This window comes from Bombus flavifrons, chromosome 3 (genome assembly GCF_040668555.2).
Source record: "Bombus flavifrons isolate JBK064 chromosome 3, iyBomFlav1_principal, whole genome shotgun sequence".
In the NCBI taxonomy this organism is placed as follows: Eukaryota; Metazoa; Arthropoda; class Insecta; order Hymenoptera; family Apidae; genus Bombus; species Bombus flavifrons.
The window spans coordinates 3,427,242-3,451,593 of record NC_138444.1 but is presented as its reverse complement, the minus strand read 5'-3'; the positions used below and the strand labels follow the sequence as shown (position 1 = coordinate 3,451,593).

General features: G+C 29.6%; 6 protein-coding genes across 8 annotated transcripts; 3 read left to right on the top strand and 3 right to left on the bottom strand.

Annotated features, from left to right (window-relative positions):
* The first annotated feature begins 340 nt into the window (after nt 1–340).
* LOC138178101 (SANT and BTB domain regulator of class switch recombination) lies at nt 341–4,065 on the top strand. 3 transcript variants are annotated; one of them, XM_069109581.1, is made up of 9 exons: nt 341–651; nt 865–1,579; nt 1,682–2,062; nt 2,249–2,515; nt 2,581–2,875; nt 2,960–3,188; nt 3,253–3,526; nt 3,617–3,798; nt 3,866–4,065. In XM_069109581.1, exons 1-9 carry the CDS (start codon nt 567–569, stop codon nt 3,976–3,978), a joined length of 2,541 nt encoding a protein of 846 aa, XP_068965682.1. In that variant the 5' UTR covers nt 341–566; the 3' UTR covers nt 3,979–4,065. The 3 variants fall into 3 exon arrangements, with proteins under 3 accessions (XP_068965682.1, XP_068965681.1, XP_068965683.1); XM_069109580.1 differs by having other exon boundaries at nt 342–651; nt 3,863–4,065; XM_069109582.1 differs by lacking the exon at nt 341–651 and having other exon boundaries at nt 678–1,579; nt 3,863–4,065.
* LOC138178102 (lymphoid-specific helicase) lies at nt 3,800–7,729 on the bottom strand. The gene is made up of 7 exons (XM_069109583.1): nt 7,513–7,729; nt 6,689–7,053; nt 5,992–6,581; nt 5,263–5,912; nt 4,790–5,184; nt 4,380–4,638; nt 3,800–4,273 (listed from the first exon to the last, which is right to left on the bottom strand). The coding sequence occupies exons 1-7, from the start codon at nt 7,571–7,573 to the stop codon at nt 4,203–4,205; spliced, it is 2,391 nt and encodes a 796-aa protein (XP_068965684.1). The 5' UTR covers nt 7,574–7,729; the 3' UTR covers nt 3,800–4,202.
* Nucleotides 7,730–14,161: 6,432 nt separating this feature from the next.
* Nucleotides 14,162–15,813, top strand: LOC138178108 (U5 small nuclear ribonucleoprotein 40 kDa protein). Its single transcript, XM_069109595.1, has 6 exons — nt 14,162–14,380; nt 14,456–14,585; nt 14,668–14,981; nt 15,084–15,356; nt 15,425–15,590; nt 15,669–15,813. Exons 1-6 carry the CDS (start codon nt 14,267–14,269, stop codon nt 15,725–15,727), a joined length of 1,056 nt encoding a protein of 351 aa, XP_068965696.1. The 5' UTR covers nt 14,162–14,266; the 3' UTR covers nt 15,728–15,813.
* Nucleotides 15,814–15,986: 173 nt separating this feature from the next.
* On the top strand, nt 15,987–17,627 carry LOC138178111 (serine/threonine-protein kinase RIO3). Its single transcript, XM_069109601.1, has 6 exons — nt 15,987–16,136; nt 16,485–16,580; nt 16,660–16,841; nt 16,908–17,008; nt 17,091–17,373; nt 17,441–17,627. Exons 2-5 carry the CDS (start codon nt 16,486–16,488, stop codon nt 17,355–17,357), a joined length of 645 nt encoding a protein of 214 aa, XP_068965702.1. The 5' UTR covers nt 15,987–16,136; nt 16,485; the 3' UTR covers nt 17,358–17,373; nt 17,441–17,627.
* Nucleotides 17,628–17,655: 28 nt separating this feature from the next.
* Nucleotides 17,656–19,043, bottom strand: LOC138178110 (uncharacterized). Its single transcript, XM_069109600.1, has 4 exons — nt 18,809–19,043; nt 18,420–18,742; nt 18,085–18,325; nt 17,656–17,991 (listed from the first exon to the last, which is right to left on the bottom strand). Exons 1-4 carry the CDS (start codon nt 18,877–18,879, stop codon nt 17,949–17,951), a joined length of 678 nt encoding a protein of 225 aa, XP_068965701.1. The 5' UTR covers nt 18,880–19,043; the 3' UTR covers nt 17,656–17,948.
* Nucleotides 19,044–19,184: 141 nt separating this feature from the next.
* Faf2 (Fas-associated factor 2) lies at nt 19,185–23,985 on the bottom strand. Its single transcript, XM_069109593.1, has 8 exons — nt 23,561–23,985; nt 23,392–23,472; nt 22,828–23,053; nt 22,564–22,750; nt 22,313–22,486; nt 22,118–22,213; nt 21,720–22,032; nt 19,185–21,645 (listed from the first exon to the last, which is right to left on the bottom strand). The coding sequence occupies exons 1-8, from the start codon at nt 23,621–23,623 to the stop codon at nt 21,481–21,483; spliced, it is 1,305 nt and encodes a 434-aa protein (XP_068965694.1). The 5' UTR covers nt 23,624–23,985; the 3' UTR covers nt 19,185–21,480.
* Between the last annotated feature and the right edge of the window lie 367 nt (nt 23,986–24,352).

Here is a 24,352-nt window from a genome sequence, read left to right as displayed (position 1 = left end):
TTAGCTATAACTGTAACTTTATATCGGAACGTAAGTTATGTAACTATCTTTTTGGTAATATTTCAACATCAAAAAGAAAATTTGACATCACACAAGTATGTATACATATGTAGTATATATATGTATATGTATACACTATCATCATATATATCAGTTAGCATATATATAATATATGCTAATATAATATAATTTATTATATATATAATAATAAATGCGGTGGATAAATATATATAATTTAAGATACGATGTTAATTAATTATGAGTTATATTTAAATTCGAATTATTGGGGATAACTACTGTAAATTTTCCAAATAAACAAATTTATATGGAGATACTACTGTTTTGTCAATATTGTCGAATCTACACTAGTTTTCAAGCTACAAATATGAATTTTTTCATTAAATTAAGAATTGTATTGAAATTAAAAGTTCATATACAAATGACTAATTTGCATATAGCAATTGTTAAATACAGTGATAATTAAAAGTACATTTAATTAACATATAAATTGTAATTGTAGTAATTGAAATCTGAATTTATTAAATAGAATTTATTAATTAAAAGAAATGGAAATAAATCAGATTAGTAATTTATCTTTGAAAGAGAATATACACAAATTATTAGCGATATGCGGTTCAACAACTAAAGAAGGTATTGATGAACTAATTCATATATTGCACAACTTCAGATTGTTGTATTTGATATTTATCACTTTTCATTTTATCTTTGTTGTCTAATTTTCACAATAAATATTTATCTAAGTTTTATTTAATCAATATAGTTGAAAGAAGAAGTTGAAATTATCATTTATAAATTTATCATACTGTCTTTTTAACATAAAATAACAAGAAATATTTGCTTCAGATTTGTCAGAAATATTTTATAAACTTGAGGATTGTAATCAATCAAAGTTGACAATTGGAATGTTTTTTGAATTCATAAAACTTGCATTCCAAGTTAATGACAATTGTGGAAGTTTAACTACGATATTAACCACAGAGAACAAGCTTGATTGGGGCAAGTTAACAAAAATTGATATACATTGTAAAATACAGAATTATAATAATACTGATGAAAAATACATTAATAGTAATGTCATGCAGAAACATAAAAGTATTCATACAGCAGAAGAAATTTCATCTGATACAGATGATAACAATATTAAATACTCTCTACATTGCATTGTACCTCCAAATATGCAACTTAAAAATAAGCAAACACATACTTATGATCAAAATGTAATATCTGATTTTGAAAGATGCAATCAAATTATGCAAAGTTCATTACGAATAGAGGATATGAACATTGGAAGATCTGTAGATACAACAGAAAATTTTTTAATTACTTTAATGAAAACAAATCTAAGTGATGTACTGCATGAAGGTTTATTAGATTCAATATTGCCATATATGATTCCAAAACCTACTATTTCACAGCCTATTATTAAAAAATCTATTATAAGTACCGAGGTGAAGAAATGTAATTCATTGACTAATAATATTGAAACCAAGGTACTTACGAATGTCATGCATAAAGAGAAGGAAAAAGATAAAAGTAAATCAAGTAAGAGATCAACTGAGTAAGTGTACCAATAAGTAATATCAATCGAAATTAAATTTAATATTGACATTGAAAATAATTTTTTATAGAATTAATAACAGTTTATTCTACGCTTGTACAGCAATGAAGTGGAAATTCACGTCTGTGACGAAGAAAAGAACATTAAAAAAAATTTCCATTGTCCTCAAAAGCTTCTTATTCAAAAAATGCGTTATTTTGCTGATGTGACAGCAGGTCAAAAATTAGAGGAAATAGATATATCAGTTCATTGTGATGTTACAATATTTGATTGGCTAATGAGATGGGTGAAAAAAGATATTATAAAAAAATCTGAATGGCCAGTTTTGGAAATTAATAATGTTATTCCAATAATGGTGTCTGCATCATTTTTACAAATGGAACCACTACTAGAAAGCTGTTTACAATATTGTCGTGAAAACATATCTGATATATTAAAAACATCAACAGTTTTAACTGGTTTAGATGATAATCTTTTAATAAGGTAGGTGTTTTACTTTTATACAGCTTTAAATATTTTAAATGTTCATTAAGCAAAAAAATTTATTTCTTTACTATTGCAACAAAATGCATAGAAAAAAATATTTATTTATTCAATATTTGCAAAATTTATACCATTTATTCTTAATTGATTAATAATATATCAAATCCAGTTAATATCTCTTTTCAGATTAGTAGAACAATTTACAAATGAAGATATTGAAGCATTAAAAGACAAAAAGGATAAAATTCAAAGTAAATTATTTTGTAAGTTGATTATGTCTCTTGCCGAGGTAATGCCAGATAATAAGAGAGGACACTATAGTTCTTTAGCTACTTTATTTAAGTGCAGTAAATGTGGGAAAAATATTATTCAATCAGTTTCTAATTATGTACCATGTATTTCAAGTGCAATGAAAATTGACAACCATGGGAATATTCACAGCAAACACATAAGGTACGATTTTAGTATTCAAACTTAGTATCAAGAAATGTATAATTGTAATAAAATCTATATTATAGAGATTTGACATGGACTTTAAATGATTACATTATTAGTCTTCGAACAGAGTTACGTTCTTGGCGTAAAGTTTATTGGAGGCTATGGGGAGATTGTCACTTTTTATTTTGTACACAGTGTAACATATATTTTCCAATCCATCACTTTGAGTGGTGCTGCTATCATACAGAATTTCCACAGTTTTTTATTAATGAACAACAAAGGCCTATACCATTTCCTCTGGGCAGATATCCATGTTGTAGTCAACGGGCATATAAGTTTGGAGTATTACCAAATCATGAAGGTTGTAGGTATAGGGTACGCATTTGTTAATATCACTTCTGAAGTTTGAAAGTTTTCAAAAATATGAACTTCATAACTACTGTGTTCTTTCTTCCTTAGGAACATATTCCAGATATTAAGACTCAAACAGACATAAGTGTATTGAATATTTTTACAGTACATAAGGAAGTAATAGTTATGAAACCACCGCAATTGTTTTTCCCAGAAAAGATTACTAGATTAGTAGCTCGTGATGCATCGCTTCAACCAGGAAAATTAATATGTAAAGATGTAATGTGGTGGCTTGGTATAGAACTTACACCACAGCGACCAAGACTTGGACTTTTAGGTAAATTAACATATTTTAATGCTTATAAGTAATGATAATAACAGTATATTTTCTAAATATTTAGGAAAAATTTGGAGCGGGTCAGGATTCCGACGAATATCTCAAATGCATGATTTACAAAAATCATCACAAAGGGTTCGTCAGCAAGTTTCTATTACAACTGATACTTCATCAATTACATCTTCGACAACAGATAGCGATATGGATGATGGTATTACAACTTATGAATATAGTAGTATTGATGAAGAATCAAATCATAGTGAAGAATCTCATGCACGGTCTTCATTAAAATCAAAAAGTAAAATAAAAAAGAAATCAAGAAATGACATCATGTGGAGGTGATTAATGTCATATGAAAGAAATTTATATTATGATATTGTTTTAAAGTGACAAAATTATTCATGCTTACTGATATAAGATAATTTTAGAAATAATGGTCGTTCGTGGAGTGGTAATCTAAATGTAAGACACAATCAAGATAATCAAAGAGATTTTGAAGAGAATGCAGCTTTACAAATGATAACGCTACTAACAAAGAGAGTATCTGTAGATTCTTCTTCGCTATTAAAATCATCTACTAAACATAATCGGATAAAAAAACAATTAAATGGTATATTTATTACATATTATATTTTTAGAAAATATACAGTTTTTATAAATAATATTATTCAAAGCAGGAGGAATTTATACAAGATTGGAAGCAGAAATTCGTGATCAACTAAATCAATCTTATAAAAATAAAAATATAACTGGGAAGTATTTTCTACGTACGAAATTAAATAAATCATAAGTATATCAGACTAGTATAACTGTTACTGACTGTTTTGTATGTTGAACTCTTTCATAAAATAAAATATTCTTTTACTTTTTGTTTAAACATCATTAAATAAACCTTAGTATTATATGACAAATGATACAAAAATAAATATTATATAGTAACTAAAAATAATATGAAACTAAAACAAACTTATATATTTATACTGTATTATCCATTCAAGGAAGAAGTTGAGGCATTTAAGTTTCTCCTTGTTTTTTGTATAAGTCACTCCTATCTAATAGGTTGTTAAGTTCTTCCTCCGTAAACACTGCATTGAAAATCATTAAAAATGATTAAAAATTATACAAAATTACTTATGATTATAAAAATTATGAAATGTGGGTATTAAAATTATGTACATTTCAATAATTTACCTTCATTTTCAGATGCAACTATTTGACATTCTTTTGATTCTAAAAGTTTTTGTAACTTCAGTAAATCTGTTTTGTTATTCACATTTATCGACTGAATGTGTTTGGAGATTACTACTTTCTCTAGAAGGCGTTTTGCATCAGCGCGATTAATAATTGCTTCATCAATAGTTCCTTTGGTACATAATTTATATATTACTACTGGACGTGTTTGACCTATTCTATGGCAACGTGCCATAGCTTGTATATCCGCTTGAGGATTCTGCAAATGTATCAAATTGCTTTTAATTAACAATATGATATCAGGATCTTTATACTTATTATCATAGGTAATAATAATAAGAAATTAGTATCAGTTAGTATTAGAAGTTACAATTTCTATAATAAAAGTAATAAAACAAACAACAATATACCCAATCACAATCATATATGATAACAGTATCTGCCCCAACAAGATTTAATCCAATGCCACCTGCTCTTGTAGATATAAGGAATAGAAATATTTCAGGATTTGTATTGAAATTGTGAATATTTTCCTTTCGATCCACAAGCTTAGTAGAGCCATCTAATCTGACATATTTGTAATCACGTAATGAAAGATAATCTTCTATAACATCTAATATCATTGTCATGGTGGAAAATAATAAAACTTTGTGCCCATGCTTTTTAAGTCTTGCAAGCATTGCATCTAATACTAAAAGCTTACCAGATGATCTAACTAATTCTTCATTTATTTGTGGCAAGAAATCTGGACCTAATGGGCAATGTATTAAATATGGGTGATTTACAATCTTTTTGTACAAACTAACTGAAACAATGAAGAGATAAACATAAGAATAAAATATTTGAATAGTTAATATATATTCTACACTAAATAATAACTTACTATGTCTAGTCTGAACATTAATTAAGAAGTCTCTATTACGCTCTGTAACATCAGTGTATTTTTTCCACATTAATAAATTTTCTTCATTTCCAGATTTTACATTTATCCAAGTTTCACTGTCTCCGCTATCATCAATTTGTTGAAGTGAACTATTTGATGAGACGTCATTATCAAGATGTGTACTCATAATATTATTCATATTTCTTAAGGCACATTTTCTTTTTGGTCTTTTACCATCTTCTGTGTATATAATTGGTTCTTCCTCAATCTTACTTAATTGATCTATATCATGATTTAATACTGCTTTATATAAACTATGCTGTAATTCTGTCAGAGGGGCATAAACAACTAATTCCTTTTTTGGTGGTATGTCCAAACAAACCTCGCTCTTTTCACGTCTCAACAGAAATGGTTGTAATATCTCACGTAATGATGACAGTACTCGTTTTTCTTCTTCTAACTTTAAGAATTTTTTTGCTCCTTCATCACCCTGATGTTTTTTTGCATCAAACCATGATTCAAAAACAGCTAAATCATCAAAAATTTCTGGTAACAAAAAATTTAACAATGACCACAGTTCTGCTAAATTATTTTGTAGTGGTGTGCCTGTTAATAAAAGTCTGTTCATGGATTTACAAGCCTTTAAAATCCTATAAAATAGTAATGAATTATATTATTTACAATTCAATGTTTATGATATAAATAAGTAGTTAAATTTTAACAACATACTTTATAAGTTGACATTCATGATTTTTAATTCTGTGTCCTTCATCTATGATTATATATCTCCAGCTCAAAGATTTAATAAAACTGCTTTCAAGTAATGGCACTTCGAAAGATGTAAGTACAATTGGGAATGTACTATAAGTTTCTGTAATCTTATATTTATGTTTAATTTTACTCCTTAGTATTAATTTTTCCTCTGGTGTTCCATGAAATAACACAATGGGCAAGTTTGGTGCAAATTTTTCAAATTCTAACATCCAATTTGGTAGAGTTGATAGAGGAGCAACTAATAAATACGGTCCACCTTGCCGTTTTTCAATGAGATGACACAGTAAGGCTATGACTTGAACTGTTTTCCCAAGTCCCATTTCATCAGCTAAAATTCCATTTATACCATTTTCATAAAGAACTTTTAGCCATTGGAGTCCTTCCTTCTGATAGTCTCGTAACTCTCCTTTAAAATATTTTGGTGTTTCAATAATAACATTGTTGCTATTCTCTGTTTCACCCTTAAAATCATTTTTTAATTCATTTTCAATTTCATCTTCACTTAAATTCAACTTGTTTTTATTTATATGTATTTTCTTTTGTACCTAGAAATTACATATATAACAATAAAGAAAACACTAACAAATCATAAAATAATGTGTATAAAAATTATAATTATCATATAATTATAAGTACTACTACGTTTATTTACATCTTTAGATATATATTTTTGTGTATTATTATTTCTTTTTTTTCCTTTGTCATGTGGCGCTATGTTTTCATTTGCATACTGTATTTTCTTTCCATCCCTTTTTGTGGATTTGTTAGATTTACTGGCATTTTTCTCCAAACTTTTGTCAATTTTACTAACAATAAATGAAGCATAAAATTTACTTCTACTTAACAAATGCATTAATTGTTTATATTGTTGTTCTTGAATTTGTTGATTATACTCTTCTTCAGCTAATTGTTTATTTTCTGCTTTTTCCTGTCGTTTTCTTTTCTTCTGATTTATTTTAGATTCTTCCAGTGGTTCATTGTTAAATTTGACATTGTCTACAATGCTTCTAGAATTGCCTTTCCATATATAAGAAATAAGAATAATATAAATATATGACAAAAATATTAAGTAAACATAAAAAATTAATATCCGCTTTTTTTAATATCATAAGAATTATGATACATATTGATTAAATTCTTGTTTTAGAGAAAAATATTATTTTTCACAATTACTTAACAAAATTTTAATTTTAAGTCATTTTAAAAAGTAATAAATGAAAAAAAGTAAGGAGTAAACCAACAATAAAATATAACAGAATAATTTTGAATATTTGACTTTTCAATAGAAAGAAATATTAAATTTATATTACATGTTGCGTTTAAAATGAGATCGCTAATTGTTTCACATAAATAAAATTTATATTAGAAATATTGAAAAGTTGATGTAAATCTTGTTATTGAAAGAAATAGTGATGTATGTGACAACTTTCTTTTATTTTCATAACAATTTGAATAATTTTAATAAGAGAGTTTTACCTGTAACTAAACTCGTATTGCTAGAAATAAGAATTTTTGTGCCACAATTATTACTTTCCATTTCGAGAAGTGATTAAAAGTAACTTTTAATATTTATTTGATAAAAAAACAACTTCAAATCAAGGAGAAAACGAATTTAATAAAATATATGAATATCTCACGTGCTGAGAAACTCCCGCTAAATTTGACTACACATACGAATATATAACTATCTTTTTGCGTGGTTAGATTCGTAATAATTGGCAGAGAATGGCGTTGCAGTCGCCCAACTACAGCTTCGGGCTTTGCACTGAGCCGTTTCTATGAGCCAATCTTAGCCTACGCACTGGCGAAGTTATAGCTGGTTTACTGTCTTGGATTTGGTCATTGTTGAGTTGATGAGACATGAATCGGTGCAAAAAAATGAATAACTATCATGGACGTGGGAATATAGGTTGTAGTCAAGATTATATATAGAGGTCTCGATATTCATATAGCGAAACCTAGGGAAAACTGTCCAAAAATCAAGTCGTGACTACCACCATATAAATAGATCTCCAGACTCGCTAGGGAAAATCGTTCGAAAATTGAGTCGTGACTAGTTGTGAAAAATGTATTCTCCGCATGCGTGATCAGAAAGGAAATGAGAGTGGATTATGGACCTGGTTGTTCCCGGACTAGTGCTGCACCATACGACCAAATGCTGAATTTAACTAAGATTAGCAGATACAAGAACCTATACATCGAAGCTTAAAGTCAGGGATCTGTCCTGTTTGGTTACACACTAGAATAGACAAGAATCTACTAAGTTCCACGCTACAAGAACCTATTTAATTGTACAGTTCTATGGAAAAGTATGAGAATGACAAAATCGCGCAACAATAAAACATCATTTGGAGGAGATAAAAGAATATTCCCTTTTAAATGATTATGGATTAGTGGAATGATGCAATAATTTTAATACACCATTACTTATATTTAATACACCATTTAGATTTAACTTTAATCTTTGGCACTTGGTGTGTTAATTGTATTGGCATGAATATTTTTCATCGTCGCATAAAATCATATATTCTTTTTCTTTAGTACGATGATGCTCGTTGAAATGAATTAAACGATCTTGCATATAAGGTCATTTGTTGTTGTAAAATGTTATAATGCTTTTTTAGCATTTTCTGATAGCTCTCATGAATAGAGAAGAATAGAGACGACATATAGAAGTTTCCAATTTAGGAATCCATTGGCTCAAAAGTCTTGCGTTTTTAAAGTTTGGTACTTTTAGATTACTGTATAGCTTACTTTAACATGACAGGCATTTAAACAGTAAATTTTATTATTTATTTAAACACATATTGTGTTCAGAATAACGTAATATCGCTTTATCATCAATGTATAAATCGATTTGTCAAATAACGTTTTGAATAATGATTATATACGTGGCGCAACTAATATTACTTGTATTTTTCTATTTCCATAAGACAATATTCAGTTACACTCACAGTACCAACAAAGACGAACAACGTATAAGGAAAAAAGAGTCATGTGTAATAGGCCAGATAATTTAATAAAAAAATATTAAACTTTAACAATGTGCAAATTTTGAACCAGTGCAATGAATTCTTGGGTTTCAAATCGTAATTCCTGTAATCAAAGTCGTTATATCTCTCCTTCATTTATTGAATTCAGGAAACATTCGATAATTATACAAAACGATCCTTTGCATAATTACACACTCGTGCACTTTTCCCTACTACGGAGGTTCCCGTAATGCACCGAGAAGCTCGATAGTCTGCCGCGATCGAGTGATATAATATAATCCAATATCAGATATCGCCGAGACAATGTATCTAGGTACTAATTTAAAAGTGAAACTTTTTATTTTTATCTTTTTAAGATTAAACTTTTACTAACGTATTTGTGAGATCTTTCTGACTAAAATAAGTAAACAAATATGCTCCAAATTATATTGTGTTTTGTGTCATTTTAATTACAAAAATGTAAGAAACATGTTGGTAAATGTTTCATTGATCACGAAGCAAAAATAAGAAAGTTTGAGTTTTGAGTCTCAGCTTATCGCGGGCCTTTAATATTTGTCGTGTGTTTAATATGTTTAATATTTGATCATTTAGATTCTCAGTCTATCCTTCTCTTTCATTCGCATTGTTCTTTTCTACTTTCGACGCGTCTAAGATCTCAGCTTCCCGAATCCCGATTTTTGTGCAATTATCAAATGTTTCCTGTATTGTCAAAAGACGCAATAATAATTGAGGGAGAATTGTACCTGGAGACAAAGTTCAGCTATTTTTTCAATTAAAATATGCTCATAATAGAGGCATTTCAGCATTTTGATGATATCTTAGGATTTACAATAAAACAATTACATAGCTTTTCTTTATTGAACGTCTACTACTGACCATAAAGATAGTGGCAAGCAATATTACTCGATCTGAGATCAGATATCGACGAAGCAACAATGCAACAATAAAACTTCTATATTAGTGACCCATTTTTTATGAAATTTTCATCAACATGTCCGTGATATTTTTATAATTAAGATAACATGAAACACGATATAATTTGTTAAAATCAGCAAACTACTATAGGTCTCTTCGTAAATGAAAGATGTCATAATAGAGAGGACAATCGCTGAGAAAGCGAGTCTCGCAAGTTTTCGCCTGATGATTTCATGTCCCTGTGCACTTTGAAGCTTCGAAGCAAGCAAGCGAATCCGGTTCTGTTCTCATATATAGCTTAATTTTTTTGTAATAACTGATATCTTGGATTATGCTTGTCTGAAATGTAATTACAATGTATTTTTTCTTTATTCAAAATCGCATTCGGGTGCCATAGTTATTGTAAATTACGATGAAATTCACATTCTTACAAACATCGAGGCCCTTTCCCCATTTCGTTTTCACGGTTCTCTCAATTCACGGTGCCGATTGTTAAAATGGTTGTTAAAGTGTTAAAGTATGCTAGTATAATAATTTTCTTTATGCCAGTTGTGGTAATTTCGAGATCTTCTTCATCGGTTATATACTACACGATCCCATGTATTTCCCTAGTCCAAAGAAGTTCGATACAGAACGTTTCAGCGACAAGAACAAGCATAACATTGTTGCTTGTACGTACTTTCCGTTTAATGCATCGGTAATCGTTTTGCCTTAAAACTATCAAGATTCTGGTAGCTAATCCATTGCACATATTCCGCATGAAAATCACTGAAAAGACGCAAACACATACCGAATTCAGCAAGACGATCTTTCTGATGACTCTTGACCAAAGATTTTGGATCGACTTCGAAAGAAGAAATTCTTAGGCTCGTCTTCATGTGCCGGTGCTACATACAGTGTATATATTGATTTTTCTGTGAATTATTGATTATTACAAGCGAAATATTTGTGACGATATTTAACGTTTGTTAATAATGATGAAATTAAAGTTAAGGTCGTGACTTTTCACTTAAACGTGGCTGAATGTTTGACTTAGTAAATATGAATGTGAATTCTATTCCATTATTAAAATGTAATTGGAAATTCTAGAAGCTTCGGTACGTACCTTCAGCTGTAGAAAACCTCAATACATATAAATAAACATATATGTCGTTAAAGAAAATAACCTATAGTATTCGTTCAGAAGGTATCATAGATTTAATAGAACTTTCACTCTTTTCGTTGATACGTATGATACGTACAGTAAATGATCAGAGAAATAAGAAGAATTAACGACTGATGACTTTGCAAAGAATAAAAACACTTTGAGAAAAGGAAAAAGAGAGAAAAATGTTAAAAAACTAGTAGCTTATAAAAGTACATTTTTCACTTTAAATGTAAATTGTTTATTAAAGTGCATGAATGTGTAATTTCTTGTTGAAGTATCTCGTTTCTACACTAAGCGATAGGTTTAACTTCCATATGAAAAAATTCTTTCGTATTTTTATATTTAAAAAAATATTATTTTAAAAAGAAATAATAGTGTATATGTTAAAACAGAACACATTTTATTCTTAGAACATGTATATATGGTACAATACAAGCGGACGTAAGGTGATTCCTTATGAAGAAATAAGAAGAAAATATAAAATAAAATCTTCGTATGACATTTTGTTTTTACGAAAATTGAGTTTGAAAATTTATTAAGTATATTTGAACATTGCTAATTTCAGACTAGATAGAAGTAAATAATCAGATTATTCTACATGTGAGAATAAGTCGGAAATGTAAAATAAAATTTATTCACAAAACGGTTTGTTTTCGAGAAAAATAAATTTATCGTACGTGTACACTAGAACAATTCTTAACTAAACACGTTCAAATTCTATTTTCTTGAAAATTAAGCTGAAAAACTAATTGGAAAATTTAATATCACAATTTTTATTTATCGAGAAAGCATTTGACAAAGTGAACCATGAAAGCCTCTTACAAACAATCAAAAAACATTTACCAGAACAAATTCACCGCTTACTCAAATCATATCTAAGCAACCTTTGTTGTAAAAATAAAAGACGCATAAGATATCTGAAGTAAGAGATACCAAAGCAGGGGTACCGCAAGAAAGCGTCTTAGGACCAATATTATACACACTATACACGGTCGATATACCAACAACTACCAACAGCAAACTACTGACATTCGCGGACGACACGGCTGTCTAATCAGACACACTAACTCAGAAACAGCAGTCACATTACTACAAGAGCATATCACAAAAATAAAAAAATGGCTACAAAATAAACAAATATAAGCAAACCCCAGTAAATGCAACCATATTACATTTACTTTACGAAAACGGAAACCACCAAATATCCAATTAAATGGCACGCACATAACACAAACAAGGCAAGTTAAATATCTAAGACTACACTTAGACACACCACTTACATGGAAACAACATACTAAAACAATTATAGACAAAATACGGATAAAAAGAAGACAGATGTACTGGCTAACTAGTCGAAACTCTAAACTCAGTATGGAAAATAAACTAAAAATTTACAAAAGATAATAAACCCAATATTATCTCTGTAATATATCAATATTATTGTTATACAGAAATGTTTTAGTTTCGAGGGTTCGTCGTTGTAGACCATTGGAGCTCCAAGCTGCTATTTTCAGCGTGCCCATTTCTATTTTTTTACTTAACGTGTTTGTAAATAGTTGTAGCATGAATGTGCAAGTAATGTGACACGGTAGCGGCTTGTCTTTCAAGATCTATATCGCCTTCAAACAGGTCAGACAATGTTAATGCAATAATAAAAATTCTTTATTTTTTATTATTTGTTAAATTGTGAGACTTCCCCGATTAAAATGAGGTCAAACACGATATTGTTATATATTTTTGTTGTGTCGGGCTTATATCGTGCTTATGAATCTTCAGCTACTTCCCAGCTGTTAGAATATAGGCTGAGGTCCCAAGTCTTAGGTCCTAAGGCTTACACTTGTTTAATGGAAAATGTAAATAGACAATATTAATCACAGACAGTATATTATATATACAAATACTCTAAACAACAAATAGCCTAAAAATACCATACTTTAACAATGCATGATTTTTGAACCAGAGCAATGGATTCTTGAACTTCAAACCGTAATTTCCAGATTCAAAATCGATATCTGCGGGGAGGGCAGGGACACGACGCAGCACACGCTGGAGCTCTGTCCGGCGTGGGAGCTGTCCCGCTACACCCTGCGGCACGTCATAGGCGAAAGATTGACCCCCTCGGCGATTGTAGAAGTGATGTTGAGCGGGCCACAGGAATACGAGGCTGTCCGCCTCTTCTGCGAGCGAGTTATGCTCGCAAAGGAGCGAGCAGAAAGGGAGAGAAAGAAAAACTCTCACCCTTGTAGGATAAGAACCTAGAACCGCTTCATCGCCGTCCCAACGGACCACGACTAGAAGGGGGGATAGCGCTAGAGGCAATGGCCCCCCTAACGCCAAATTCAACAGTCAGAAAATTATTAGGACTGATTCGAACAAGAGGACGCGGGAAGGGGATGCAACAGAAGATAATTCATAGGAGGTTCCTGGAGCACTCCTGTCATACGCGTAGGATGGTCATCGTGGAGTTTTAGTCGGTAGGAGACCGACACTACTCTGCTGTTATCGGTTATTAGCAGCAGCGGTGTGTCCATGAGGATTTCTCCACGTGCAAAAAAAGAAAAGAAAAGATTCAAAATCGATATATCTTGCCTCCATTTGTCGAATACAGGAAACATTCGATAATTGTACAAAAAGATCCTCTGCATAATTGCACACTTGAGCACTCGCTCATACTACGACGGGGGAGGGGGGCACTTTTAAACGCACCAAGAAGCTCGATCAGATAGTGTAACATGATCCAATATCAGATATCGCTGAGACAATGTATCTGGGTATTAATTTATAAGTGAAACCTATTTTATTTTTTACTTTCCTAAAACTGAACTTTTACTGACGTAAATCATTATTGCGCGATTTTGTCATTCTCATACTTGTCTATCTCAAATAGAAAAGTAGATATGAACATTTCCGTAGAGTACAGTACTAACTGTACAACGGATTCAAGAACAAATTGGTTCTTATAACGTGAAACTCAATAGGTTCTTGTATATACTAACTTTAATTAACTTCAGCATTTAGCCGCATGGTGCAGCACCTGTTCTGTGAAATAGCTAGAACTACGGGCGTGAGTAGTCTCATTTCCTCGCTGCTATCAGCTAGCTGGTTTATGTTTTTATCTGTCATAAACGTATTTGTAAAGTATCGTGATTATAATTAATAACTAAAATTATTCATTATGCCAATTTTGGATAAACGTAAAGGAGATGATATCTTAGCATTAGTTCCTGCCTCAAAACGTACCAAAAATGAGGTAGTCTTTAGTAGTAGAGAAAAAGCAGTTGTACAAAATGTAAGTTAAACTAATGTTATTCATCTTATAATTGTTGAATAAAGCTTTGAAATAATAATTTATTTTTTTCTTCAGGGTCCACCTAGAACATCTTCTCTATTTGCACCTATTATGCTCCTTGAAGGACATCAAGGAGATATATTTTCTCTTGAATTTCATCCAGAGGGTCAATATCTTGCTTCCACAGGCTTTGATAGACAAATTTGTATGTTGTCAATGATTTAGAAAACCGTGAATGCATTATATATACTTTATAGTAGATGCAAATATAATATATATACTTACAGTTATTTGGAATGTCTATGGGGAATGTGAAAATATTTCTGTATTAACTGGACATAGTGGAGCGATTATGGAATTACACTTTAGTCCTGATGGCAATCATTTATATACAGCTAGTACAGACATGACATTAGGTTTATGGGATATAGCTGCTGGAACTAGAATAAAAAAACTCAAAGGTCATACTTCCTTTGTAAACTCTGTGTCTGGAGCAAGGAGAGGCCTTACACAACTTTGTTCGGGTAGCGATGATAGCACAATACGTGTTTGGGATCCCAGAAAAAGAGGACAGTGTTATACCCTAAATAATACATATCAGGTAATACCTTTTTCATAATGATTTTTGATTTGTTTGAATTCAGTATTTATCAGGCTTTGACATTTTCTATTCTCTTTTTCTTTTTTTTTTATTTTAATGTAGGTTACTGCTGTGACATTTAATGATACAGCAGAACAAGTAATAAGTGGAGGAATAGATAATGATATAAAAGTATGGGATTTAAGAAAAAATTCTATTCTTTATAAACTAAAAGGACATTCTGATACTATAACTGGATTAAGTCTTAGTCCGGATGGTTCTTATATATTATCAAATGCTGTGGATAACACATTAAGAATTTGGGATGTAAGACCATTTGCTCCTTACGAACGTTGTGTAAAAATTATTTCTGGACATCAGCATAATTTTGAAAAGGTGGGTTTTTAATTTTTGATACATATATTATTAAGATTTTATGATTCTATTTATTTAAATGATTGCAGAATCTTTTGAGATGTGCATGGTCTCCAGATGGTAGTAAAGTATCAGCTGGATCATCAGATAGATTTCATTATATTTGGGATACTACAAGTCGTAGGATATTATACAAATTACCTGGTCATAATGGTTCCGTCAATGATATTGACTTTCATCCAAAAGAACCAATTGGTAATACATATAAAATTATAAAATACTGTAATGATTAGTCTATCATAATAATTTTAAATGTCTTTTTCTTACTTTTAGTTTGCTCTGGGTCCAGTGATAAACAAATATATCTGGGAGAAATTGAAGCTGCACAATAAGGAAATTAAAATTGATTTTCACTTGATTTTTAAATTTAGATATCTATATAAAATAAAATGTATAACAATATTACATGTATAGATCATTTTGTATTCTCATTTTATACCTTTCTATGTATACTTGTTCTATCATCAAAAGAAAGTATTCAAAAAAATATTTTGGTTAGTAAATAAAAAATTTCAAAAATAAAAGGAAATGTAACTATATATAAAGTTATTTTTAAACAAATTTTTTATTGAATACATCGCTAACTTAAATTCCCACTCTAACTGTAATCTATTTCAAACACCCTTATCGATTCACTTTGGCTTAACTTCACGCGATATATTTTAGTGTACTAGGCGTTTCTAATTCTTCATTCGTTTATTTTTCATCGTCTTCCACATTTTTATTTATTCTAATTTTAAGGTAAGTACGCACTCTCTTCTTAATTTTCTTGTGTAACAAATATTCTTAATTTTATGTTAAAACAATCGAAATTATTTTATGGTACGATTTGTCAAACAAGTATTGCAAAATATTGAGAAAGACTCTTCTACGAAATGGCTATCTCTACGTATGAATCACAGCGGAATCAAACAATCACAAAATTTAGTTAAATAATGAAGTTTGATATATTTTTTCTTTTGTATTAGTTCAATTTTTCATATTAGATAACTTAACCATTGTTTACGTTATATCAGTAAAAACAGAGTAAAATTATATCCGTGATACATTTATTTTTCAAGATTTGTAATTTAATTTATTATTTATAAGAATGTCAACTCCATGGGCGAAAATTCAGCCAGTAGAAGGCCCTGTCAATTTATTAGAGATTGCTTCGGAACAACTTGCAAAGAGCTTGCAAGAAAAGTAAGTAATAAGTAATTTCTTATATTTTTATTATGGTTTGTCAGTAAAAGTATAAAAATATGCATTTATCTTCTAATAGAGAATTGAAAAAGAGTCGCATTCAGACAGTAGATAATGTAAACATTGAGAATTATACAATATGTGAAACAAATGATACAGAAAATGATGAAGTGATTGCACATATGTTGCAAGATCAATTTAACAAAGAATATGATCTAATGTTAAAACGTACAGAGGAAAAGTTAAATCGTGATTCTAAAGGTAAGATATTCTTTTTAATAAATCTTATTTAAAATTTTTTTATTTTTGTCACCATATATTTTATAGTTAATATAACTTATACGAACTATCGAACTTCTCTATGTGAGGACCAGGATGAGCAAGACACAGACAGTGAAGATACAACTAGAGATTTTGATAGATTTGTGGTAAATATTTTGTAACATAATATTCTATACAAAATTCTTCATAAAAAAGTTGAACATTCAATACATATCTATTGTTTAATAGAGCATAGAAAAAGAATATGCTTCTATACCACGTTGTGGGTATAGAAAAATGGGTGGTGAAGGATCCCAAATTGTAACAAAACATGATATGTTAATGACATCAAGAATAAATGCCTGCAGAGTTTTACAATTCCCACCAGGTATTCATACAGGGGACACAGGAGGATTTGATGTCAAATTAAACAATAAAGTGTTCAATAGTTTAAGAGCTCATAGTCATGCTCAGAGTTCAAGACAGAAAGCGAAAGCGCGACCACATACAAAATAAACTAACTATATATCTTGTAAGTGTAAATATATTATAATAATATATTTAAATTTGAATTCACGATACTATTTATTATTGTACAGGCTTTCTCTCGTTATGTGCAAACGCGTACTGCTTAATTGTATCAGAAATGGATTGGTCTTAGAAACATTTAAAACGTAATTATTTTTGACATTAAACACTTTATTAAATGTTGCAATGATATCAATATTACTATATTGTAATACAAAGGTACAAAAAGATTAAATAAATGAACTTATTAATTGCTAATTTTTTATTTTAAGTCTGTTGTCTATGACCTTCATTACCCTACATTCCTGTTACTAAACTTGCTTCTTTTTTATTATTCCTTTGTGTTCCTGTTTTATTTGGGAACCTTGATCAACTCACAAATGGTTGTGACAGATTCTTTTTTCCGATTTACGCCAATTATGCTCAAAACCGGGAAACAGGAATAAAAATTTAAAATATTAATTTTTTATAAAAATAGTAATAAAATTGTATATTTTTCTATGGTATAATTTTATTTTTGACGCGTATTACATTTTAACATTTAATTGTTAAATTTAGATCATTTATGGATGTTATCTTTCAATCCAGCTTTTTTTCCGATGATGATGGAAGGTATTCCTTTCTATGAACAAAATTGTGAAAATTCGTTTATTAATGACTTCATAATTAACATACTAAATGATAAATCGCAACTATATTAATATGAATATCTCACATTTCAATCGGTAACGGTTCATTGAACTTGCTATTATCGCTGTCAAGTAATTTCTGTCTCGCTTCACATTCCTTCTGACCTTCCTTCAAGATCAGATTATATATTTGTTTATTTAAACGAGAAGACGGATAGTTGGACTTTTCAACGGAATTCTTCAACGTTTCTAATATATTCTCCTTCCCTTCTTGTTTGCTCGTTCGTGTAATATTATCATACGGTACTCCTAATTGATGTGTTTTGACTATAAAATATGAATAATTCTGTTAATTACTTTTTTCTCTCTTTATTCATTTATTTATTCTTTATATATATAAAGAATTCAATATTCGTTATACCACGTAATCCAAGATCTTTGTTCCTTTCCTCTGATACTATATCTTCAAAAGAATACCGTGATGGATTCAAGTTCTTCGACTTGTTTCCAATTTCTTCCAAAAAGGCATCCGGTAATCTTTCATTATTGTTAACTACTGTTTTTTGTGCCAATAGTTCGTCATACTCTACTCTATCTCTATCACTAACTACAGCCATAGGACTTTCACCTGTCAAATTACTTTCCGAATTTCTATTATTTAATGACGCTTGGATCGCGGTTCTGTATATCAATCCATTATACAAGGCCAACGAACACCGCATCGATGATCGTAACCAATTATCTCTAAATTAGAAACACATTTGATTAGAAAAAATTACTTGAAATGCAATTCACAGTGATTTCACTTACAGGCACTTGATGTGCAAGAGTCCAAAAATAAAAACTAACGTAGCCACTGGAGCTACTAAATAAATAAACATTTTTAATATGTTTATAAGAAGTGTGATGCTTCAGTGGATCATTTTGTCAGTTGACTATAGTTTTTGGCAAAAGACGCTCGATTTAGCCTACTAAGATCTATTGCATGAATCCAAAACAAGATAACAAAGCAAAAGTTATATTATTTCTTCTTAGTATTATAGCAATGAAGAAGCAACGCAAAAAGTTTCTATAGATGCCAAACGAATTTACTTGTTAATTAATTGTTTTTAATTACAGGATGTGATTCAGCAGGAAATTTAATCCAAAAATCATCTAAATCCTTAGGATATTTAACGAATTCGCATTTATCATATTTAAATTTATTCACATTTAAAATTCACAATATTCACAAATGAAGAAACTCTTCTGAAACATCGTATTCATAAAGACATCATTCCCATTTTTTATTTTTTGTCTCTTTTTTCATGATACAATTATTCCATATTTTATGTAAAATAATGATATGGAAGTTCTGATATCTATAAAAATAATTGTCTAGCAAATTGTTCAATTGTATTATCAACCATTTTCGGAGTATTTATCTCAGAAAAAACAACAACGAAATTAGAATTTAATATGTTCGAAAATATATTAAAGATAACGAAATATTTTTGTGTATTATCATATACATATGTAGATACATTCAAATACGTTGGAAATTTGCTTTTATAAACTTATATATAATTACATATTTTGTTATAGTCTTAGCCCTTGTATCTTTTCATACTGTAAAAATTTTTTTATTTTATTATGAAGCTATTTGCAACATATTTATTTTAATTATTTGTTCCAAGTAACCACTCAATTCATTTTATTTAGCAGGTGTATCTGCATCTGATGCTTGATATTGACATAAATAGGTATATTATACAAATACATAATATTCAATTAAAATAGTTGGGGTGTTTTAAATACTTAATAATAATATTAAAAATGCAATAAACTATGTAATAAAATGTCCACAAACGAAAAATATATATTCTCAAACATGTTTATTTAAGCATTGCATAGTAACAAAGAAACAGCAATATCCAGCATCAGACACTAGCTGGGATTAAATGGACTGTCAATTACGTATATACAGAAGAGTATCTAAAGGAAAATAAAGACGTATCAAAACTAGATCACAAAATGTGTATACAAAAGTTTACATTTAATGATTAACAATCTGATGCATTGCACAAATTGCTGTATTCATTTTATCAAATGATTTATATATGCATATGTATATATATGTGTATATTTATGTATGTATAAATGCTATAGATTGCTCTTGAATATTGTATATTCTTCTATAGAACATTTAGAAGAAGCAATACAAAGTCGTATGTTTGTTTTGTTCGGTTGTTTCTTTACAGAAAAAAGCATAGCATAAAAAATAATTAATTCGCGAACATTTCAAGTGAATACTTTAAAAATTATAGATATTTGATTTCCAATATCCAACATTTATAAACCAATAACACATGCTAAACAATTTCCTTACAACCCACAAGTAAAGCAACAAAAATTATTTGAACTTACGATAACAAGCAATTTTTCTTAAGATATTCTTTAAAATATGTAAAATAACATTTAATTTAGTCTTTAGTCATAGAAGAGAGAAAGACATCTCTTAATACGAAGGAAAAGAAGCTACCGCTGCGTGCACACTCATAAAATTGTGATAAAAAAAAGAATACGATTACTTTCTAATCTAAGATAAACTATTTTCGCTTAACTTCTTTTCTTTTTTCTGATACAGAAACTTGTATCGAGTAGAATTTAATGTAATCAATAAATCTATTGCGTTTTTTCATTGTATCTAATAGCGTTTTTTAATAAGACTGACCAAAATTGTGGAGACGGTAAAATGCAAAAGGAACCACACTTGCTAGAAACTGTTTTATCAATTATACTTAAAGTACAGATTTAAAACAATGCAATATTATAATAATGTAACTTCGACTTTCATAAAATTGTGAAGTATATATACATATGTATTAAATCTGCGCTTTAACTATAATATTTACATGGTTTGTTCTTTTATTTTATAAATTACTTACATTTCTTAGTCAGCTTATTAAAAGACTTAAGCTAAAATGTATTAAGACAAATATAATAAATGTTTGGTGTACAGCTTTTGTGAAATGTCGTATTATAGATATATATATACCGTATATATGTATACCGTAGATATATATATATAAATTGCTTTTTTAGTTTTTACAACAAGATCTGTTGTTTTCAATTTAATGTGTACTTTAGGGAGCGTATTGTTCGTAGTACATGATAAATGTACTCATAGTTGATACGATAGTTCTATGCAGAAAATGCAGCATAATTAACCATTCTTTGACTTTTTTTCCAATACATTTTTTAAGTCTGCTGTAAAACTGCATTCCTGACACAAGTGTACGCTTCACATAAAATACTTAAATATATATATATATATATATATATTTGTATGTATATATGTATATATATATCTTTAGATATATATATATATATATATATATTATTATTATTATCTTTTGATAAATGTCTCTTACGACAGTATCATTTTTTCCTTGGAATGATACTTAAACACAAAGAATGCAGTACTGAAATATCAATAGAGGTTAATCATCTAAATCATTAACATGGAGAACTTCTCTGTGTGTTAAACCGGCGTCTGATAATGTTAAAATTTCTCTACGCGGATATAAAATTCTCTTCGGGAAACTAGTAGTTATTTCAAAACTCACTGGAGAATCCGGCTGACTAAATATCCAATAATATACATCCTAGAAAAGAAAATAATTTGTTTAAAACATTGAAATTAAGCAACAAAGAAAAAGTTAAAAAATAAATAACACACTTGTAACGTGTCAGACATTAGAAAACGTCTTTTCATTGTCCTTTCTCCAAGCTTAATTTGAAGATGACATGCATTAGGATCAGTAGGCTCTGGCTCGAGGGGCACTTTACAAACTGTAAGTTCTTTCTCGCGGCGAATACGTTGAATTTCCATTTCTTGTGCATTTAGTTGTTCTTTTTCTCTAGCCTCTCGTTCCTCGCGTGCTCTTCGTTCCTCTTCTCTCCTCCGATCCTTCTCTTGATCCGCACGTAGCGATTCCTCATATGCTTGATCTTGTTGTTGACGTAAAGATTGCGCCGCACTACGCTCCGCCCTATAGTAAGGTAGATTAAACAATATTTCACCTAAATAAAATTAAAATTTTAGCTTAATTTTACAGATATTTATATTTTTTCTACCTTTCTTGACGAGCTTGTATTAAATTAATTTCGTTGTGATCTATAAATGTTTGTAATCGAGATATTAATTCAGAAGGTGATGGTGTACCTTCCATCCTGTAAAATAAATATAATTTTCGGCAGTGTTACATTCATTATTTTAAGAATTACACATGAAAGATTAAGGTATATACATATGCAAATTATTTTACATACCGACCAACTATTGTCATTCTATTATCTCTTAAAACAATAATAGCCAGGAAAGGATAAGAGCCAGATTTAAGAGCTTCTGCTACTTTATAACCTTCACCTGATTTCACATTACATGCCCAAAATAAGGTGTGTGTATTTACGTATTGAACAACTTCTACATTACCTAATGTGTTCCTGTTAATAAAGATTTAATTCTGTTATTTACTTTTCTACAAAATTTTCAGCAATTAGTGCATGATTTATAAAATTACCTGCACCACTGATCAACATTTTGTGCTTCATCTTTATGCAAATATACTAACAAAAACCTTAATTCTTGTTTTGCATCAGAAAGAGCTTGGCTGTAAGAGCCTTGATAAAAAACAGGATGACTGTTACCATAAGATTCCTCATAAGATCGAATGAAATTAATCACATCTTCCACAGGATCAGAAGATACTTGAAATGCAATCAATATGTTAATTTTTTTTGTAGAATCTTTCTCTAAAATTAATTATTACAAAAATACAACATACCAGGTCTGACATTTCTTCTAAATATTGACAGAAGTAGTTGTAGGATGCTAATGACCCTTTCATAACACAATGAAAAGATATACCATAAATAACTACCCCTGCCACTAGGACTTCCAGAATAATGAAAATATATTCTAGAACTGCTATCATCAACAACTTGTGGTGGTCTTGATCTTGAATCCTGTGCATACATTGATGGTCTTCCTTCATACAAATTTAGTTGTTCCTAAATAAAAAGAATGAGGACATTTTAGTTATAACAATTTATGCTTAAATCTACTTGTGTCAATAATTAAGAGAATAATTAATAAACATCAAAATATTCAGATGAACAAGATAAATATATAAAATTATTTAAGGATTTTTATCAATCTTTAAGATATCATAAATACTTCTATTACACAATTGACCTATATGTGATATAAGAATACAGTTTCTTTGTAATTTTTACAAAACAATCGAATTTATGTGTCAATTTCTTTATGCAATCTTATACTTATAAAAGCATGAAACTTTTTGCTGCAGTTAAAGATATTTAAACAATATACAGCAACAGAAATTCACCTGAACTGCAACCTCCAAATTCCAATTATGCCTCTGTAAGACGTCTCTGCAAATTGATAGATCCTCGATACCTGTTAAATCCTGAAATCATCTCAATATTGTTACTCTATAATGACACCAGAAAATGAATTTAAAATTGTATGGTGCAGCATGTAATACAATGAATCACCTGAAACTGCAGGATCTTCTCAGTCTGATCACTACTAAATCCGTTTAACGCGAAATCTGCCATATCAATGTTATTTTGTCTTCAAAAGACTAGAAAATCCTTGACGATCGTTCAGTTATGCGATTCCACAGAATGATTCTGAATTCATCAGCTAATAGAAAAACCAGGCACTCGAACAAAATTACGATCAAACTGCGCAAGCATTTGGAGTGTGATACCGAGAAAGATTAACCTCTAGTGTACACGGTCTCCAGTTTATGGACCTCCATTCATTATCATTACGACACGTTTTGTCTCGTCGCTCTGTTCTATACTCAATGTTTTCGGTGTCATGACTTTTTTTTTACGATAATTTACAGTTTCAAGGTTCTATTTCATGCGACACGATTTTAAGTGACGTCAGCTGCATGCATTGGTGAAACGACAGTCAACACTCTTTCTGTGTTGCCATTGGTAGAGTGTTATTTCAGCTAGCAACCAATACTGTGTACCGTAATTAACTTATCGTATGTTTTGCAAAAATATTAATAATAATAATTTAATATATTCTAATGTAATTTTTTTATATAAACATCTATCCATGTATTGTTGACAAATTAAAGTTTCTTAACATATATCTAAAGTACAAAGATGACCAATGAAAAAGTAGTACTCGACAAGATTTTAAACTCATTTCTTATGTCTTAAGCATGGTCTTAAGTTAAATTTTAAGTCAGTTATATTTGATTATCAGAATTGATAATCACTGGTTATATTGTACTATTTATTGTATACTCTACATACATATGTTGA

What these genes read in the sequence shown, in the direction of transcription:
- LOC138178102 (XM_069109583.1), bottom strand. Translation starts at nt 7,573, where the DNA reads ATGGAAAGTAATAATTGTGGCACAAAAATTCTTATTTCTAGCAATACG. An exon ending in CATGAATGTCAACTTATAAA is followed by an intron (nt 5,913 to 5,991) that starts GTATGTTGTTAA and finishes ACTATTTTATAG; the next exon opens with GATTTTAAAGGCTTGTAAAT. An exon ending in TAATGTTCAGACTAGACATA is followed by an intron (nt 5,185 to 5,262) that starts GTAAGTTATTAT and finishes TCATTGTTTCAG; the next exon opens with TTAGTTTGTACAAAAAGATT.
- LOC138178111 (XM_069109601.1), top strand. Translation starts at nt 16,486, where the DNA reads ATGTCAACTCCATGGGCGAAAATTCAGCCAGTAGAAGGCCCTGTCAAT. An exon ending in GCAAAGAGCTTGCAAGAAAA is followed by an intron (nt 16,581 to 16,659) that starts GTAAGTAATAAG and finishes ATCTTCTAATAG; the next exon opens with AGAATTGAAAAAGAGTCGCA. An exon ending in GTTAAATCGTGATTCTAAAG is followed by an intron (nt 16,842 to 16,907) that starts GTAAGATATTCT and finishes TATATTTTATAG; the next exon opens with TTAATATAACTTATACGAAC.
- LOC138178110 (XM_069109600.1), bottom strand. Translation starts at nt 18,879, where the DNA reads ATGTTTATTTATTTAGTAGCTCCAGTGGCTACGTTAGTTTTTATTTTT. An exon ending in CAAAGATCTTGGATTACGTG is followed by an intron (nt 18,326 to 18,419) that starts GTATAACGAATA and finishes CATATTTTATAG; the next exon opens with TCAAAACACATCAATTAGGA. An exon ending in GAACCGTTACCGATTGAAAT is followed by an intron (nt 17,992 to 18,084) that starts GTGAGATATTCA and finishes TTTTGTTCATAG; the next exon opens with AAAGGAATACCTTCCATCAT.
- Faf2 (XM_069109593.1), bottom strand. Translation starts at nt 23,623, where the DNA reads ATGGCAGATTTCGCGTTAAACGGATTTAGTAGTGATCAGACTGAGAAG. An exon ending in AGAAGATCCTGCAGTTTCAG is followed by an intron (nt 23,473 to 23,560) that starts GTGATTCATTGT and finishes AGATGATTTCAG; the next exon opens with GATTTAACAGGTATCGAGGA. An exon ending in AATGTTGATCAGTGGTGCAG is followed by an intron (nt 22,487 to 22,563) that starts GTAATTTTATAA and finishes CTTTATTAACAG; the next exon opens with GAACACATTAGGTAATGTAG.
- LOC138178101 (XM_069109580.1), top strand. Translation starts at nt 567, where the DNA reads ATGGAAATAAATCAGATTAGTAATTTATCTTTGAAAGAGAATATACAC. An exon ending in TCAAGTAAGAGATCAACTGA is followed by an intron (nt 1,580 to 1,681) that starts GTAAGTGTACCA and finishes ACGCTTGTACAG; the next exon opens with CAATGAAGTGGAAATTCACG. An exon ending in GATAAAAAAACAATTAAATG is followed by an intron (nt 3,799 to 3,862) that starts GTATATTTATTA and finishes TATTATTCAAAG; the next exon opens with CAGGAGGAATTTATACAAGA.
- LOC138178108 (XM_069109595.1), top strand. Translation starts at nt 14,267, where the DNA reads ATGCCAATTTTGGATAAACGTAAAGGAGATGATATCTTAGCATTAGTT. An exon ending in ATCAGCATAATTTTGAAAAG is followed by an intron (nt 15,357 to 15,424) that starts GTGGGTTTTTAA and finishes AAATGATTGCAG; the next exon opens with AATCTTTTGAGATGTGCATG. An exon ending in TCATCCAAAAGAACCAATTG is followed by an intron (nt 15,591 to 15,668) that starts GTAATACATATA and finishes TCTTACTTTTAG; the next exon opens with TTTGCTCTGGGTCCAGTGAT.